The 16,455-nt window shown below is 48.9% G+C and overlaps 1 protein-coding gene across 1 annotated transcript in view; it reads right to left on the reverse strand.

Moving 5' to 3' along the window:
- Window positions 1-10,856, reverse strand: part of skila (SKI-like proto-oncogene a) — a 29,657-nt gene extending 18,801 nt beyond the window's left edge. Inside the window, exon 1 of the mRNA XM_080546988.1 lies at window positions 9,580-10,856. Within this exon, the coding sequence (XP_080403114.1) occupies window positions 9,580-10,827 (1,248 nt within the window). The 5' untranslated portion in view covers window positions 10,828-10,856. The remainder of the gene's footprint in view (window positions 1-9,579) is intronic.
- Between the last annotated feature and the right edge of the window lie 5,599 nt (window positions 10,857-16,455).

Below are 16,455 nucleotides of genomic sequence, written 5' to 3' on the forward strand. Positions count from 1 at the left end.
GTCAATGCAAGCTACCGCAACACCACATCATTATCCACCAGCAGCTTCCTTCCAATCACACACACACACACACACACACACACACACACAGTATTAGAGTCTGTTTTTCTTCCTTGTTGTTGTTTTGAAGGAGACGGCAGCACTCAGGGCCTGATGAGGAGGAGTGAGCTGATACAAACAAGGCCCGCTGCCACCAGACCAGACGTCTTGTTCAAGGTCTCTCAGGCCTCCGGTCTGTGTGTGTTTACCTTCCAGAAACCACTTAAGAGGGGGTATATATATAAATTCATTAAGTGTGACTCAGGTTTCCTAGGTGGCGTGCACCTGGGCGCAGATCAAAGGCTGTCTGGGCCAGAGCACCGCCGCAGCGGTCCACATCCTCCTGCCTGGCGCTGATAAGCAGGACAGACCGCAGCGTGGCTCTGACGCAGGGGTGAGTCACACGCTGCTGGAAGGGCTGAAGGGCCGGGAGGAAGTGACCCGTGGGAGGGGGGGGGCGGGGGAGTACAGGGGGTGGGGGGGGAGTGGATGAAAATGAAAAGAGAAACAGGGCGTGGTTTTCATTGTTGTTAGTCATCTAAGGGGGAGGGGGAGGGAGGGGGGGGTCATCTGCATCCACTCTCTGCCCACTCCCACTGGTGGGTGTGTGTGTGTGTGTGTGTGTCCGTCACGGGTCACAAGACCCCTTGGCACTGCCACCGCACGCTTCGGGAGTGTGTCACCGCCGCCCACACACCTTACGAGGGCCAGTCATATCCTCGCCGTCCCAACCCAGTGTAATATAACATAGTGCTGCTCTTCTCATTGTGACACCTGACCCAGTGACAAGAGGCCGTCTCCATAGACCCACCAGACCACACGGCTGCATAGGGGAGACAGAAGACACCTGGTAGGGAGACTGATCTGGACACGTGAGCGTGAGTCAAGTCAGACACACACAGACACACACACACACATAGGGGTGGGACGATTAGAAAATGTCATGTCACGATTATCGTGGGCAAAATAATCGCGATCCACGATATTATCGCGAGAATTTTAAAAAAAATAGAATTATGCCAATAAATGCCAATAAAACACACTGTAATCACTTTAACTTAGATTTTGTTGTATTTTTAGGACATTTTAAGTCAGTAATTCAAATTCAGTTTAAAGAACTCCCAGTGTTGCCAACTTCCAGAGCCCCTTGGCGACTTAATTAGTCAAAAGCGACCAGCGACAAATCTAACTTCCTTTTCTGGTCATTTGGGGAATTACTGTAAACCATCTAACATATCCCGTATTCCACGGGTTCACGTTACAACCGAGCTCAGGAGAGACGAGTAGGGATACAGTCTATGGCGAGCGAGGGTTGCCGTCTCCTCTCTCCCTCAACACTCACTCCCGCGGCCAGTCTGATAGCAGCCGCGGGGAGCATACCGTTGTACCCGGGTCCTCGCAGGGGGTTCGGGCGAAGTTCGGGAAATAACGGACGGTTGTCATACAGCATGGATGTTACGTGCCTAATGCCTTTGATGCGCAGCATTGCGCACACTTGCTACTTGCCGCTTTCATAATTGTATTTAGCCTATAGCACAAGTCATGCATTGAATGTAACCTCAAGTGCTGAACAGTATTAAGTAAACCACAATATATTTGCTAAAGCTTAGGGGCGACCGTGCCTTTTGCAGCCATAGACTGTCACTGCCTGGTAATAACAAGGAAGGCCAATGACAGTATCCCGTCTAAAGTTTTTCACCAGCCATGGTGAGTAGGCTAGCATACGTTACCTAGTGACTGACTGACACGGCTGACTTGACAGTAACGTTACCCATGCAGGCTGAACAATAGCGCGAGACAAGTTCTAGACAAGGATATTCGCGCGCAGCTCATGTGAGGAATCGCAATTATATTACAGTAACAGTCGCTAACTTGACTGCAAAAGTAATGTAGACTAGGCTGAAAAATAGCGCCAGACATTTGTTAAACACAGTTTATTCATAACATACCATTATGACGATTATTCAAATAATAAAAATTCTCCACGATTAAGTTATCGCGGGTGTTTTTATCGCGATTAACGATAAAAACGATAATCGTCCCATCCCTACACACACACACACACACAGGATATGACCCTGTGCTACTTCAGGACCGATAAGGAGGGCCTACAGGCTTGCGTGCTGGACCGTCTCAGCCCTCTCACACAAGGACAGGCACGCAGAGGTCAGCTACTCGGCCTCGACTGCTCTGGTCTGTTTATAAGGATTCAGTTCAGGGAAAACACTCAAGCTAGGCCTATTATCTTCAGGACAACTAGGAAGTCGTTCATTGATAGTGATTGAGTGAGTCGCTGATCAGAAGGACGGGGGTGGACGGGAGAAAGATATTTCTCGTGACCAACATTGGCTCCCTGGCTTGATGTTAGCGTGAGACGCAGTCAGGTGAGGAGGGAAAACAGGGTTCTATTTTAAGGGTCTGTCGTTCCCAAGAGCCAAAGAGGATAGCGTGTGTGTGTGTGTGTGTGTGTGTGGCAGAGGGCTCGATGACAGATCAGGGAGACATTCCCTTGAGTGACATCACCGCAGGAGGGAATAACATAGACATAAACACAGCAACAGAGAGAGAGAGAGAGAGAGAGAGAGAGAGAGAGAGAGAGAGAGAGAAGAGAGAGAGCGAGCGACGGAGAAAGAAAAACCCCACAAACAACATGTCACACTTGCCTTGACAGTCGGTCATTACAACGGCCATTACCACCAGCCTCGGTGGCTGAATAACACCAGTAAACTCCCTGATGTGATAAGGATGTACACAGTAGGGGGCCCCTGGTGGGGGAACGGGAGAAAAAGGGACGAGGACGCGTGGTGAGAGTGAGACTAGAGGAAATATGAGGCTGTGCGGCTAGCTAGAACCACTTTAATTGGCTAGCCGTGTGTGTCTCTCTCTCGCTGTGTGTGTCTCTGTGTGTGTGTGTGTGTGTGTGTGTGTGTGTGTGTGCGCGCCACGCGGGCGGGCTGAAGGTTAAAAGCCGCTTGCGGGATTAGAGGAACGTCACCACCACCGTTGCACGCCACGGATCGCATCGTCTCACAACAGTGTGAATACCTAATAAAACACACCAGGACAGGATCGCTTCCATATGGAAATGTGGCCATTACGGAACACGCAAATAAATTAGCAGAAAAGTGTGGGGATGGGGGGATTCCTTTAATGGTGCGCCTGACCCCCCGGTTCCTCCCCGTGTTTGGATCATGCATAATGGATGGGCGGTGTGTCTCAGACGTACGCGCTGAGTGGGAGCCCAGCAGGACGCATGACAAGGCTTTGATATGCACGGTTTGTGTCTGTGAGATGTTGTGGGGGGGGATAGACAGAGGGGAGGGGGGGAGGGGGAGAAAGCGTCTGAACGTGTGCGTGTGCCCGTGTGTGTGTGTGTGTGTGTGTGTGTGTATGTGTGTGTGTGTGTGTGTGTGTGTAGTGTAGTGTGGCATTCCTATGGAAAGCGCCCGTCTCTGGATCTCTCCATTAATCACCGTTCCCACCGGGACGCAGCACAGAAGAGCCTTTCAACTGCAAACACACAGACGCGCACGCACGCATACACACTTTACAGTACACCCCCTCGCTCCCCCCCCCCCCTTCTGACCGTCTCTCTAATAGACGAGACACTGGACACTTAATTTTCTCATCAGCCATCGAATAATAATTAATACAACAACTCATTATTCTAGTCTCATCCAAGCGGTTATTCAAACCCTCCCCACTTCATCTTGTTGGAACAGGCCCATAATGGCTGCCTATATACACATCTCCCCCTCATTTCCCTAGAAGCACCTAGCTCTCCGTGGCAAAGCCCCGAGGGGCAGTCAGAGAGCTGCAGACATGCAAACAGGCTGTCAGGGCTGCTGGAGCGGAGGGGGAGACGTGGGTGTGAGGGGTGCAGCCGTGTGTTTAGTCTGTCTGTGTGTGTGTGTGTGTGTGTGTGTGTGTGTGTGTGTGTGTGTGTGTGTGTGTCTGCTGCCGGGTGTACGTGGCAGGGCTCCTGGTATATCTGGCTGGCCCGCCACCCCCCTCCCCACTGGACGCCCACTGGCCTATCACTGGTGTCAGTTGCACAGGCAGGAGTGTGGAGCACCGCCAATTCTGTTTCAATTCGGGATATCCCTTTATATAAATATATATATATGCCATTGACATTAAAATACAATAAATAAATATATTTTTGTTATATATATTGTTTTTATTCAATATTTTTTTTCAATGTTCTAAAATCATTTCAAATCCTTATAGAGTGACAAATACATGCCAATTTGTGAATTGTAAATACATTCTACACAGAACAGAGTGTAATGGCACATAAATGTAAACAGAATGGACGTAGACCCTGCCGTGCAGCTCTGACACTGGACCTGACCTGGCTGAGACCCACCACTAAAGTCCCTCCAACAGCAGCCCCCACCCAGTTAGCAGCCTCCACCCACCTAGCAGGGCCCCATTCACCCAGCCTTGCACCGCAGCACAGCAGAAGCAGGGGCTGTGGAGAGCTAAAGTTTCAGCAGAAACCTAGATAAATATGCAGCGTTAACCAACATCCAAACCGAAACGAGTGAGTGTGTTCTTATTTTGGCAGTTGGTGGGAAGAGAATAACTTGGGTGTGCTTTGCGTTTGAGGGTTTTTTGGAACACAAACAAACAGACACAAACATGTTCACAGGAGAGAGACAGACTGTGGGGTTGGGGGGGGCGGGGGCGGGGGGGGGGATCCGGCCCAGCCTCCACGTGATTGGCTGAGCAGGAGGGTAGTTCCAGACTGAGCGTTCTGTTCGACTGAGGTCTTGTGAGGTTAATGTTTCACCCTGGGAGTGGAGTGGAGGCCCAGGCCAACATAACAAGCTGCTGTATGGGGGCTTCGCGTGTTTGAGCCCAGCACGAGAGAGAAAGAGAGAGAAAGAGAGAGAGAGAGGAGGGGAGGAAGAGAGAGAGGGGGGGGGAGAGGGCTGACCGTGACAACAGCAGGAGCCAGCTGTCCTAAGCTGAACCACCCCCTCTGCTCCGCTCCTCTCCTCTCTTCTCCTTGCTTCTCTTCTCCCTTCCCCCCTTTCCGCCCCCTCCCCCTCCCCCTATCGCAGCTCAGCTTCTCCCCCGGGGGCAGTATGTTCCTGGCCGCAGTTGCACGGTGTCCGTCTGTCTGTATGTCTGGCTGGCTGTATGTCTGTCTGTCTGGCTGGCTGTCTGAGTAACGCAGGGGGAGTAACGGGAGGCAGGGGGGGAGGGGTGATGGGGGCTGGGAGAAGGGAGGCACATGTCTGAACACAGACGGGTCTTTACGTAACTCCCTCCCTCTCCTCTCCTCTGCTGCTCTCTGTGGCTGGCCTGGTCTTTCTCTCTCCCTCCCTGCCTCCCTCTCTCTCTCCCTCCCTCCCTCCCTCTTCTCCCCCGTCGGTCAGCGTCACAGCAACTCTTGCCCATCCATCAAGGTCGGAGACCGGTCGATACCCACAGGGTTTTCTCCCCTGCGTCTCGCAGACGCACACAAGTGGTCTTTTGCTTATGTAACGATCGACTTATCGGGTCATTGGGCCGCTTATTGTGTTACTGTCCCTCTAATTGGGGCCCGGGGGATATCGACTGTTTAAAAACACACGTGGGCCAATGGGCGGAGCCGTCTGGACTCTCGAGGGGGGGAGCAGATATCTCTAGAACACTGTAGAATGCCCTAGAGTTCTGTAGAATGCTCTAGAACGCTGTAGGATATGGTAGAGACTGTTGACTGGGGCAGAGATGATCCAAAGAGAGACAGAGGAAAAGACAAGGAGAGACAGACAGACACACAGAGAGAAAGACAGAGACAGATTAAAAGATAGGAAGACAGAGTGAGACAGACAGAGGCAGACGGAGAGAGAGAGAGAGAGCGAGAGAGCGAGAGAGAATGAGGAAGAGAGACAGAGACAAACAAACCAGGAGAAGTAGAGCGGGCCACAGCACCGCCATGGTCTGTGGTAATGAAGTCACCGCTTTCCAAATAGCCAAACAGAGGAAGCCAGAGAGCAGAGCAGCTGTCTAGTGTCTGAACCACAGACGCTGTCTCAGCCCGGCCTGGGAGACAGACAGAGGAAGACTGTTCTCTCTCGTCTGCCACAGCTGACACCGAGCCAAGGCTACCAGAATACGACCACACAGAGCTGGGGGTCTGCCTGGGCACTGGGGTAACACGGCTAAGAGTCGACGTTAGTGACTCCTTAAGCTGGTTGACCGAGCTACGCCTAGTTAACGCGCGGTGTCAGTCACAATGACAGGGCAAGAAGAGATCTGGGTCCTTTGGAGTCGCTAAATACTAGGTCTATGCCTCATCCATGTATCACTTTGTCATGGGGTAGGTCTCATCGGATGATACCCTTGTGTCAATGTTTAGTAGGACACAATGTGCCGCCAGTCCAGACAACAAGGTATTTCACAACAGGGCCACATCATCGAGCGGGAATTTGCGCGTTTGTTGCTCCGATCAGAAGAGAACATGACGACACGCTCCGTCTGTCTGGAGAGGGAAGTACAAAAGCTCGTCATCCCCTCAGAAGAAATTAGCTCACTGTTTGTCAGCGCCATGTCTACTCCTGTAATGAGTAGTCAAACCCAGTCAGTGTTGTCAGCTGTGGCGTCTGTGGAGAGGTCCTTATTGACACTGAAGGGATAGGTACTAGGCTACTAGGTAAATCGCAGGCGCCTGAGGGCACAAAGGTCTATTTAAGAGAGCAGCAAAGGCTTTTAACGGCCCTCGCAGCCAAACACTCTAACAGGATATGGACCCAGCAGCAGTTAAAAAAAAAAAAAAAAAACTTCCAGAAGGCTCTCTGTTCATGAGTCCCACCATCCCCCCCAATGCCCCAGTTAGCTCTCTCTCCGGAAAACCTTGAACTGGGTTTCAATGTGCACATTGACACCGTGTGTAAATAGGGTTGGTCGGTGTGGGTCTCGGGCTGGGCTTGGGGTTAAACCAACACGCCAGGCGGGTCCGGGGCCATCTCTCTCTCTCTCTCTCTCTGGAGGTAGGTATGCGTCTGCGCTTCCCTGGCCTGCTCTCCCCGGCCCGGACTGGCCTGGCTTTCTCTCACATCGACTGGGATGTGGAAACTATGAGTCACGCTCTCAGAGGCGGCTGGACCGTGGAGTCTGGAGGATGTTCAGGGTGAGCGCAGCGGGCCCTGCCTGCCAAGAGACGGACGTGTCCGCCTGTCCGACTTCCCGCACGCTCACACACACACACACATACACACACACATCCACAAACCCAAACAGATCAAAACAGACAAAAACGCGCACGCACACGGAGTGGGTGGGTGGGGGGTATATGGAAAGGGAACCCCAGTGTGTCCTGAACAGGCTAGGCCAGCGCTGGGTCAGCTCATTCACTGGCGATGACCTTTCACACACTCGTCCATCCGCTCTGGGGGCGTTCTCCTTCCAACACGGCTCAGGCCCCCAAATCACCTGCTTCCTGAACACTGAGAGTTCCAGTGTTCCGCTTTTTCCAGGAATTCCAGTTTTTTGGCTATTCAAATCGCCCGGGCTCACTTTACATTATTTGGATTGGGGTAATGTGTAAAGTATGCGTGTGCTTGGGCAAAAAAAAAAAAAACACTGCAAACAAAACTTGAAGTTACATTACATTAACTCACTTCCACATCCCAATGTTGACAAAGTCAAACCCCCTCAAGAAAGAAGACACACACACACACACACACACAACCTTACAGACACACGCAAACACAACCCTACAGACACAACCCTACAGACACACAACCCTACAGACACACGAAGAAACAGAAGAAACAGACGGGGGGAAAAATCCCCCAGGAGGGAGAAAACGACACCTGAAACTGTAGTGACACAAGAGCTCCAGAGGGCCTGGGAGGTGTGAGACGTGGACAGACAGAGATGTGTCACTAGCCTCCAGTTAGCAACTCATTACAGGGTGCGAGAGGCTGGCACTGCCACAAAGAGCCTCATCTACACCCACCTTCAGACAGGGGACGGTGTGTGTGTGTGTGTGTGTGTGTGTGTGTGTGTGTGTGTGTGTGAGTGTGTGTGTGTTTGTTTGTGTGTGGGGTAGTTGGTCCGTGGTATAGACAAGCCAGTGTAGCTGAGTGGCCTTAGTCTGTCTGTCTCCGACGCTCTCAGACGGTAACAGTCAGCCAAGCCGAGGTGGGAGGGAGGGAGCGAGGGAAGGAGGGAGGGGGGGAGGAGAGAAGGAGGGGGGCAGGAATGCGGTTTGGGCGCTAGACGAGACACCAGACGGTATTTCCGGCACACTCACACAAGTTAAACACACAGGGAGACCGGGGCTTCTCCCTTGCTCTCAGACACAAACAGAACAGAATGTGAACGCCAGATTACAGTACCGCACACTCACACCTGCACACACTATAAATATACACCCTTAATGCCTGTCTGGTCCACAGTCTCTCACTTAACCCTTTACATGCCGTAAGAAAAGCCTTTGCCTAACAAGATACAAGATCCTTTTTATACCCACACAAGCAGGGTTGCTGGAATTGCATTTCCAGTACGGGGGAGGGGGGTCTCTACATTCACCAACACACAGTGACAACATGACTCTACCCTGAAAACACTAGCAAAATGTAGGGTTTTCTAACTGGTCTCTCTCCCCAAGCTAACTAGCTGGTTACAAACCACAACAAAACCAGACCAAACAAAACAAAAAGTCCTGTTTGGTCAAGAGGGGTCATGAGACATGCGCCAGTCAATGGTGGGGAAACAATCTAGAGCTTTTATTCAACTGGAGGTGGTGCTTTCAATAGGCTCTGCGGTCCCACTGACACACTTCTTTTTTCTTTTTCAAATGGTGAAATAATGAAAGAAAAAACAAGCAGCAAAAACCCCTTTAGAAGAACCCTCCACAGGCTTCTGGCCTTTAATGGAAACTACAGTTGATGCGATGTGGGCATTCCCCCACAACAAGTCCGCCAGTTTACTCAACGTTCACACACAAAAAAAAATCGACAACCACTACGGCTTTGAAAACAATATTTTTTTCAAACAGGGACCTCAATTCAAAATGCAACTCCCACTCAGGTCCACGGCAGAGCCATCCACTAGTTTGACCTTTTGTTCTGTGACATTCTAAGTGACCTCTAGATGACCCGGAGGACAAATGATGCACTTCCCCTTTGGAAGAGGCCAGCTGGCCAAGTCTCATCAACAAGAGGGCCAGCAGGCAGGCCAGGCATGTGTCACCTGTCTGCTGTCCCTAGCCTCCCTCACACACGCTATGGGTCAAGCCTGGTTTAAGACAACACTGGCGGTGAGAATGTCTTCTCACAGCAGGACATGGGTCTGGTCAAGACCATTAGCATGGAAGGAATGACCCCCATAAAGCAGCACACACACACACACACACACACACACACACACACACACACACACACACACACACACAGGTGAATGGAGCAGTCAAATGAGAAAGCGCTAAATGCAAATACCCTAAAACCCTTAAGTGAAGGGAAAAAATAAAAAAAATAAAAACGTGTAATGAAGAAAATGACGGCCAAGAGACAGAGAGCAAATAAGAGAGAGAGCACTTACTTTGTCTCCTGTCCTCTTGAGATGGTAGTGGAACTTCTCCTTCACCTCATCCAGCAGCTGTTTCAGCTGCGGCTCTTCCGGCGTGCCCAGGTACTTCCTGCCCAGCTGGAGGTAACAGGGCCACTTGGCCGAGTCGAAGCCCCAGTGGCAGGTCCTCTTGTCCGGCGACTTGTGCGAGTGCATGACGAATTTCTGCGGGGAGAAGAGCAGCTGGCACTCCACACACTGGATGCAGGGCGCCTCGGGCTGGGTGTAGAACTGGGGCACAAAGAGACCGTGGCACTTGCCCAGACACTGGTGCTCCACCTGGAAGCTGGCCTCGCTCTCCTTCAGCAGGCCCTGCGGCGGCAGCTTGCCGCTGGGGTCGGTGGGCAGGGCGGCACCCGGGCGGAGCAGGGCGTTGCAGAGCCGCTGGGCGTCCGTCAGGGTGATGAGGCCGCAGGAGGGCGCGTTGAAGGGCAGGATGCCTAGCACCTTGAGGATGTGCAGCTGCTCGGCGTCGCAGCGGGAGCAGTAGACGTACAGCTCGTCGCACACCGCGTTGATCTGCTGCAGCGAGAAGTCGCGCAGAACCGAGTTGAGCACCTGGGGGAGGCACAGGCGCTTCTCCCCGCCGACGGCGAAGCAGGAGATGGACTCCCCCTCCAGCAGGGAGTGGGTGAGCTCCGTGGAGCTGTCGCAGGGCACCAGCAGGGGGCCCGCTCCCAGCACTGGGGGGGAAGGCAGGGGGGCCATGTCGGCGGGGGAGGAGGAGGACTCTGGGCCGCTGCGGGCGTGGAAGGCAGCCGGGCCTCCCAGGGAGCTCTGGCTGCTCAGGGTGAACTGGGCCAGGGTGTGCTTGAGTCCCGGGCTTAGGTCCAGAGCCTTGGCCGACCCCATCACGTGGAGCTCTGTCCGGCCCTCCATGTCCATGTCCGCCTCGTGGTGATCCAGCTCGGCCTGCTCCCTCTTCACCTTGGGGGTCCTGGGGAGGGACTCCAGGCTGCGGCGTTTCAGATTGATCTCGGCCATGACACGTTTTTTGATAGGCGCATCTTCCAGTCGCTCCCTGTACAGCCTCTTCATGTTGCCCTTGAAGGAGGTCAAGTCTTTGAACGGGGTTTTCAAACTCGTCTGAGTGCTGGCCATATCGGAGCACAGACTTATGGTCTTTCCGTCTCTACGGTGCGTTTGTTTATTCCTTTCAGTAAGACAGGTTGTTCTTCTTCTTTTTTTTTCAAATGTGACAAATCTGGCGTTCAGACGCATACATGATGATGACGATGATGATCGAAGGTTTTACTGTGTTGTGTCCTGTAAGCAGAGGCGAGGGGAAAGAGGTTAGAAATGTGGAAAGGGAAAAGAAACATTTTTTTTCCTCTCTGAGAAACTCCAAAACATGTTTGCATGTATTTTCCCCCTTTCTAACATTGTTAAATAATAAACTAGTGCAAATTCAATTACCTAATCAAATGGTTTTGCAGAGCATAAAATAACCTGAAGGGGTTTCAAATGTTTTATGGTACCAGTGCTGGTTGGGGGTAGAGTAGGTCAATGACTGTTGTCCATGGACCATTGAGCCAAATGGCTATTAACATACTTCACACAAACATCTGACCATTCAGTCCTTGTAATTGAACCCCAGGAGGAATTTGCATCTAACTTTTCACTAATGGCAGTAAAACACAATTGCCAATGCAAAGTGCTAGTTTTCGCAAGTATAACCAACTGGCCAGACAACGCCTACAAATAATTCCAAAATTACCCTCTCGCTCTCTACCAAGAGGCACTGTAATAAATACAAGTTCACACTTAATGAGGATAATCAAATTAACCATTTGCCCAAATTGATTGTAAAAAGGTCTCCCCCCCCCCCCCCCCGACTGTTGTGCTGTTCCCAAGGTCTGCTTACCCCACGCTGACCCCATCAACTACGGGACAAACTAGTGATAAAAGAGTGGCAGCACTCATTCAACTCATTCAATTGTTACCGAAATGCACAGCATGACATTCAATGGAGTCGAACGAGCTGTTTTCCCCTTGGCCACGGTGGGATTCAGCTGAATAAACTGCATCAATCGGAGTAGAAATAGCAGCTACTCACCAACTCAATGCAAATCATTAAAATAGGAAATACACATTCAACATTACAAACGCGTCTCGTGTAAACACAACAACCTCATATTTACGAGGAACAATTTCATTGAATGCCTATGATCCGTGTTTGTTTGTTTATTTTATTATTGTACTATCAATTTCAAATCGATTTATTTAATTACTAGCATAAATCTGAGAAATTATTACAAACAGGGCTGGATATTTGATTTGGCTGTCAAATGTATTTCAGCCACAACGCGTTTTTCGCTGTGGTCTATCTAGCAACACTGGATGTTACCAGCAGCACTGACCTTCCATTATTCACACCAGATCCTTCCACCGAGCACATCACTACCTCACTACAAAACGCTAGACTAACTAAAAAATACGGCTTTTGAGCGCAATAATAAACACATTCCCGACATATACGTAGTATTTAAAACCTAAAACCGTGTCCTTCCAGACGACCAACATACCTCACCAATGGAGGCTCATCGCGAGGCAAGCTTCACCCCCTGCGATTCCAGCGAGGGACTTTCAACCAAACCGAATATGTTGTTACATCGCAGAATCAGAATGCCACATCGCAATTACAAAAAACCTATTTATTACCGTTCGCTCGTTCTCTTTCCCAGTATTTTATCAACATCTCACGGCAGTGTCACCCTTTCCTTCGTGACTCGTAGCAGCAAGGACACCGCGCACAGCTCGCTGCTCTCCTCTGCTCCATACCAGCCACCCCACCTCCCTGCTACCCCACCTCCCTCCTCGTCTGCAAACTGTACTTCCACGATGGCCATGGTATGTACTATGCAGACAGCACTGATAATGACATTCACTGGACTACCGTCTGGGACGGAGTTACAACATTACCACCGTTAACATAAACGTTGAACCAACGACCTACTACATTCACGCCTGGTAGATGTGTCTGTGATAGATGTGTCTGTGATAGATGTGTCTGTGATAGATAGATGTGTCTGTGATAGATAGATGTGTCTGTGATGGATGTGTCTGTGATGGATGTGTCTGTGATAGATGTGTCTGTGATAGATAGATGTGTCTGTGATAGATAGATGTGTCTGTGGTAGATAGATGTGTCTGTGATAGATGTGTCTGTGGTAGATGTGTCTGTGATAGATGTGCCTGTGGTAGATGTGTCTGTGGTAGATGTGTCTGTGGTAGATGTGTCTGTGATAGATGTGTCTGTGATAGATGTGTCTGTGATAGATAGATGTGTCTGTGGTAGATGTGTCTGTGATAGATGTGTCTGTGGTAGATGTGTCTGTGGTAGATGTGTCTGTGATAGACGTGTCTGTGAGAGATGTGTCTGTGAGAGATGTGTCTGTGGTAGATGTGTCTGTGATGGATGTGTCTGTGATAGATGTGTCTGTGGTAGATCACAGCAAGGCAACACAGGTTTGCTGTTTTTTTTTTTTTTACACCAAGCAATTCGACCGTCCCCGTACAAATGCATAGCCTACCTTCCATGGCAAAAAGCTTTTTATCTTAAGTGAAGCACATTTTTTTATCTAAGTGTATCAAATAATCCATGTTTTAGGAAGGAGATAATAATAAATAACGCGAACACAACGATCGAAACGTGTAAAAACCGGGTAGATTAGAAGATAGCATGGCTGGTACGAGACCTCCGATCTGGGCAGAGAGGGGCTCTCAGGCAGCGGTGAATGCAGAGCGAGCGAGCTAGCAATCTAGCTAACCTACGCTAGTTAAATCCCGGTAAAAACCTTCAAATAAGCCAACGCGAAATGTTCTAGAGAAGCTGTTTTTGATCGTTAAGGTATAATAAAAAATATTGAACGAAACCCGTTCAGAAACACTTGCCTGGAAGAGGTCGTTGGTCGTTTCGGCTCCTCTCGCTGGGTAAAAGCCTCTCTCGGTGCTCCTCCGCTCCTCCGTGGGTAACAGCCTCTGGCCGAGCGTCAACAAGATGCAGCGAGAAGCACCGCTACGCTCCAGTCCCACCGCGACGTCACAGCGCGCGGACCTAACGGGAGGCTACGTCACCCAGACTGGAATTGGGCATGTCACGGAAACTGTGCGGGGGTGTCTGTCTGTGTCTGTCTGTCTCCTGTCTCCTGTCTGGGTTTGTGTACCTGCAGGAGTACTAGGCTAAAAGACAAAAGCCCAGATAGACAGAATAGGTTATCTTTTGATATTCACTCTATCTGGGCTTGATTCAGATAACGTTTATTGCCATTATATTGCCTCCCAAATTTCGTTGTTTGGTACATGTACTATATCAATGACAATAAAGACCATTCATTCATTCATTATGCTTGACACATATAGGAATTTGTTTTGGCATTTACAGAAGGTGCATTTATGCAAATACAAATGCAAAAACAGGACAACACAGGACAGACAGTATAGTAGTGTAATCAAAATAAGTTAGATTTGAAGACACAGAGACATTTAAATTGATTTAGTTTTTTATTATTTAAGTATTATTATTTTTAAAATGTGTTATTGGATAAGTCCAAATGTCTTTGTGTTACAAGGCCTAGTTTAGTTTATGGTTCATGACTTTATGAATAAAGTGTCTGGTGAACATGATTATTCACATTTTATTGGTCAGAAAAACAAAACAAAAACACATTAGGGTGATGACATGGCCTTAGATGGCATTTGCTGGCAGTCAATTGACAGCCGGTTGCGCCATCAGGAGAAATTCCGGCTCTGATTCAAGTTTGTAAACAAAGACAAGGTTGTCTGGGGATAGTGGATAGAATAACACAAATCCAAATATTTATCAGAGGTTAGATTGGGATTTTGGTGTGATGCCAGTGATATTACTCCAAATATTTACTCCTCCTCCACCTCCCCCCCAAAGTGCTTTTAAAGCCTGTGCTCTTTGAAAAGGTTACAAGTCTGAATGTATTTCCCCAGCAAAATGAAGGACGGGGGGAAGTAAATGTTACCATCATAGACACAAATTAGTAATACCTGTATGATTCACCGAATGGCGCCTATAACCTATGAGTCTGGGGCTTGGGGGCAGAGAGAAGGTGGATTGCTCATGCTGTGTAGTCTCTGGGTATTTGGCTGGGCTGATAGGGTGCTGGGGCTTCTTCAGTCCTGCATCCTCACAGACGGGCCATTGACCAGATGTTTTTAAATGTAAAATGGCATGGGAAGGGCAATGGAGCTCTGGATTCACAACTGGCCTTTGTCCAGACACCACACCATTAACATTTTTAAAGTGCTGCCCCGCCTCCATGAAAACCAAAAGTGCTAAGAGCCCCTAGCTGTTCTGCATAATGGTGTTTCACTCTAGATTCGGTTTTGGGCGACCCCACAACTCCTTAGGCCATCATGGGAAAAGAAAAGGGGTCAAGATTGTGAGTAATGATGATCGTTGAAGCCAATGACATGACATGACATGTAGTTTCACTAGAGTTTATTTGATTAATTGAAGTATCTATAGCTTCAATTTGTTCTATGATTTTTTTTTATCAGTTATTTGTGTACAAGCAGTTGGGGAATCGTGTACAACTGCTGTTGTATTCTGACAAATTAAACAAGCCATGGATCCCCACAGCTCCTGGGTAGAGCAGCATCCATGTAAAGGTTATCATGCTCTCTTTTACTGCACTGGCTGTGTGTGTACTGTGTGGTGTTTTTTTTATCGAAACTGGGAGAGCACACACTCCCTGTCTGACCCAGAGTCTGATGTCACTGGTCCCTGAGAGCAGCAGGCTTGATAAAGGTTTGATAAACAACAGCAGCAGCATGGTGTCACCACCGCTGCCTCTACACTGGCCACTGACAGCAAGGTCAGCAGTTGTATTATGAGAGCAGATGCGCTGTACTGTGTGTCCAGCGGCAGAAAACAACAAGAGGGACATTGATTTCCCTGTAATAACATCACTCTGTGTACCCTGTGGAGTAAATTAATCTCATATGTGCAATAACACGACGGCCGGTGATTGTTCATTAAGCCAAGGGCCCGAACACAAAGCGGTTTGGCTGAGGAGATGGTATGAGTTGTGGGGTTGGGAAACAGAAGGATCCATAGTGGTGTAACTAGCCAGCTACATTAATGAACCTCTCTATTTACAAGGAGCTGTCTCTGGCCTTATTGAACAGGGCACTTAATTAGCTCCAGAGGCCAAACACCTAATATACTGTATATCTTTTTATTTTTTATAATAGAATTAAACTTGCAATTGAGGACACCTACTGAGACAGAGGGAGAAGGAACAAGATGCACAACTGTGTTATGAAAGATAGGACTAGATTACTGATATTGTTTGCACAGGAATGCAAACTGCTAGAGGCTTGAATTAATATCAATACATTTATGTATGAATTGCCTGTTTTCTGAGAAAGTGAGCAAGGTAGTTAAAGACCAGTCAGTGTAGGGATTTTCATAAGTGGCGTAATGTCTTCCATAAACATAAGCATAAAAGATAAATAAGCCACTTACAAAAGCTGTTGAAGATTGTCAAGATGAAGAACACATTCCCTATAGGATAGAATCTATTTCCATAACAATTTACATGATGTAGAACAGTGAAATACGTCTCACTTACTTTGACGGAAACATTTATGGATACTATATCATTACAATCACTGTCGTGCCATAGTCTATTACTGTAGCCTATTCAATATTGTTCGTAACAGCTATTTCTCAGAGGTAATGGGGAATGTGGTGGGAATTACTCATAGTTGATCCATTGACAAAGACCTGAGGGTTGATTGGCTCTACACAAAACACAATAGCACTATTAGTTACTATAGTAATGTTGGACTAGGCTACGGTGCTTCGTATGCTTA

Source organism: Nansenia antarctica (assembly GCF_963989245.1).
Source record: "Nansenia antarctica genome assembly, chromosome: 16".
Taxonomy (NCBI): domain Eukaryota; kingdom Metazoa; phylum Chordata; class Actinopteri; order Argentiniformes; family Microstomatidae; genus Nansenia; species Nansenia antarctica.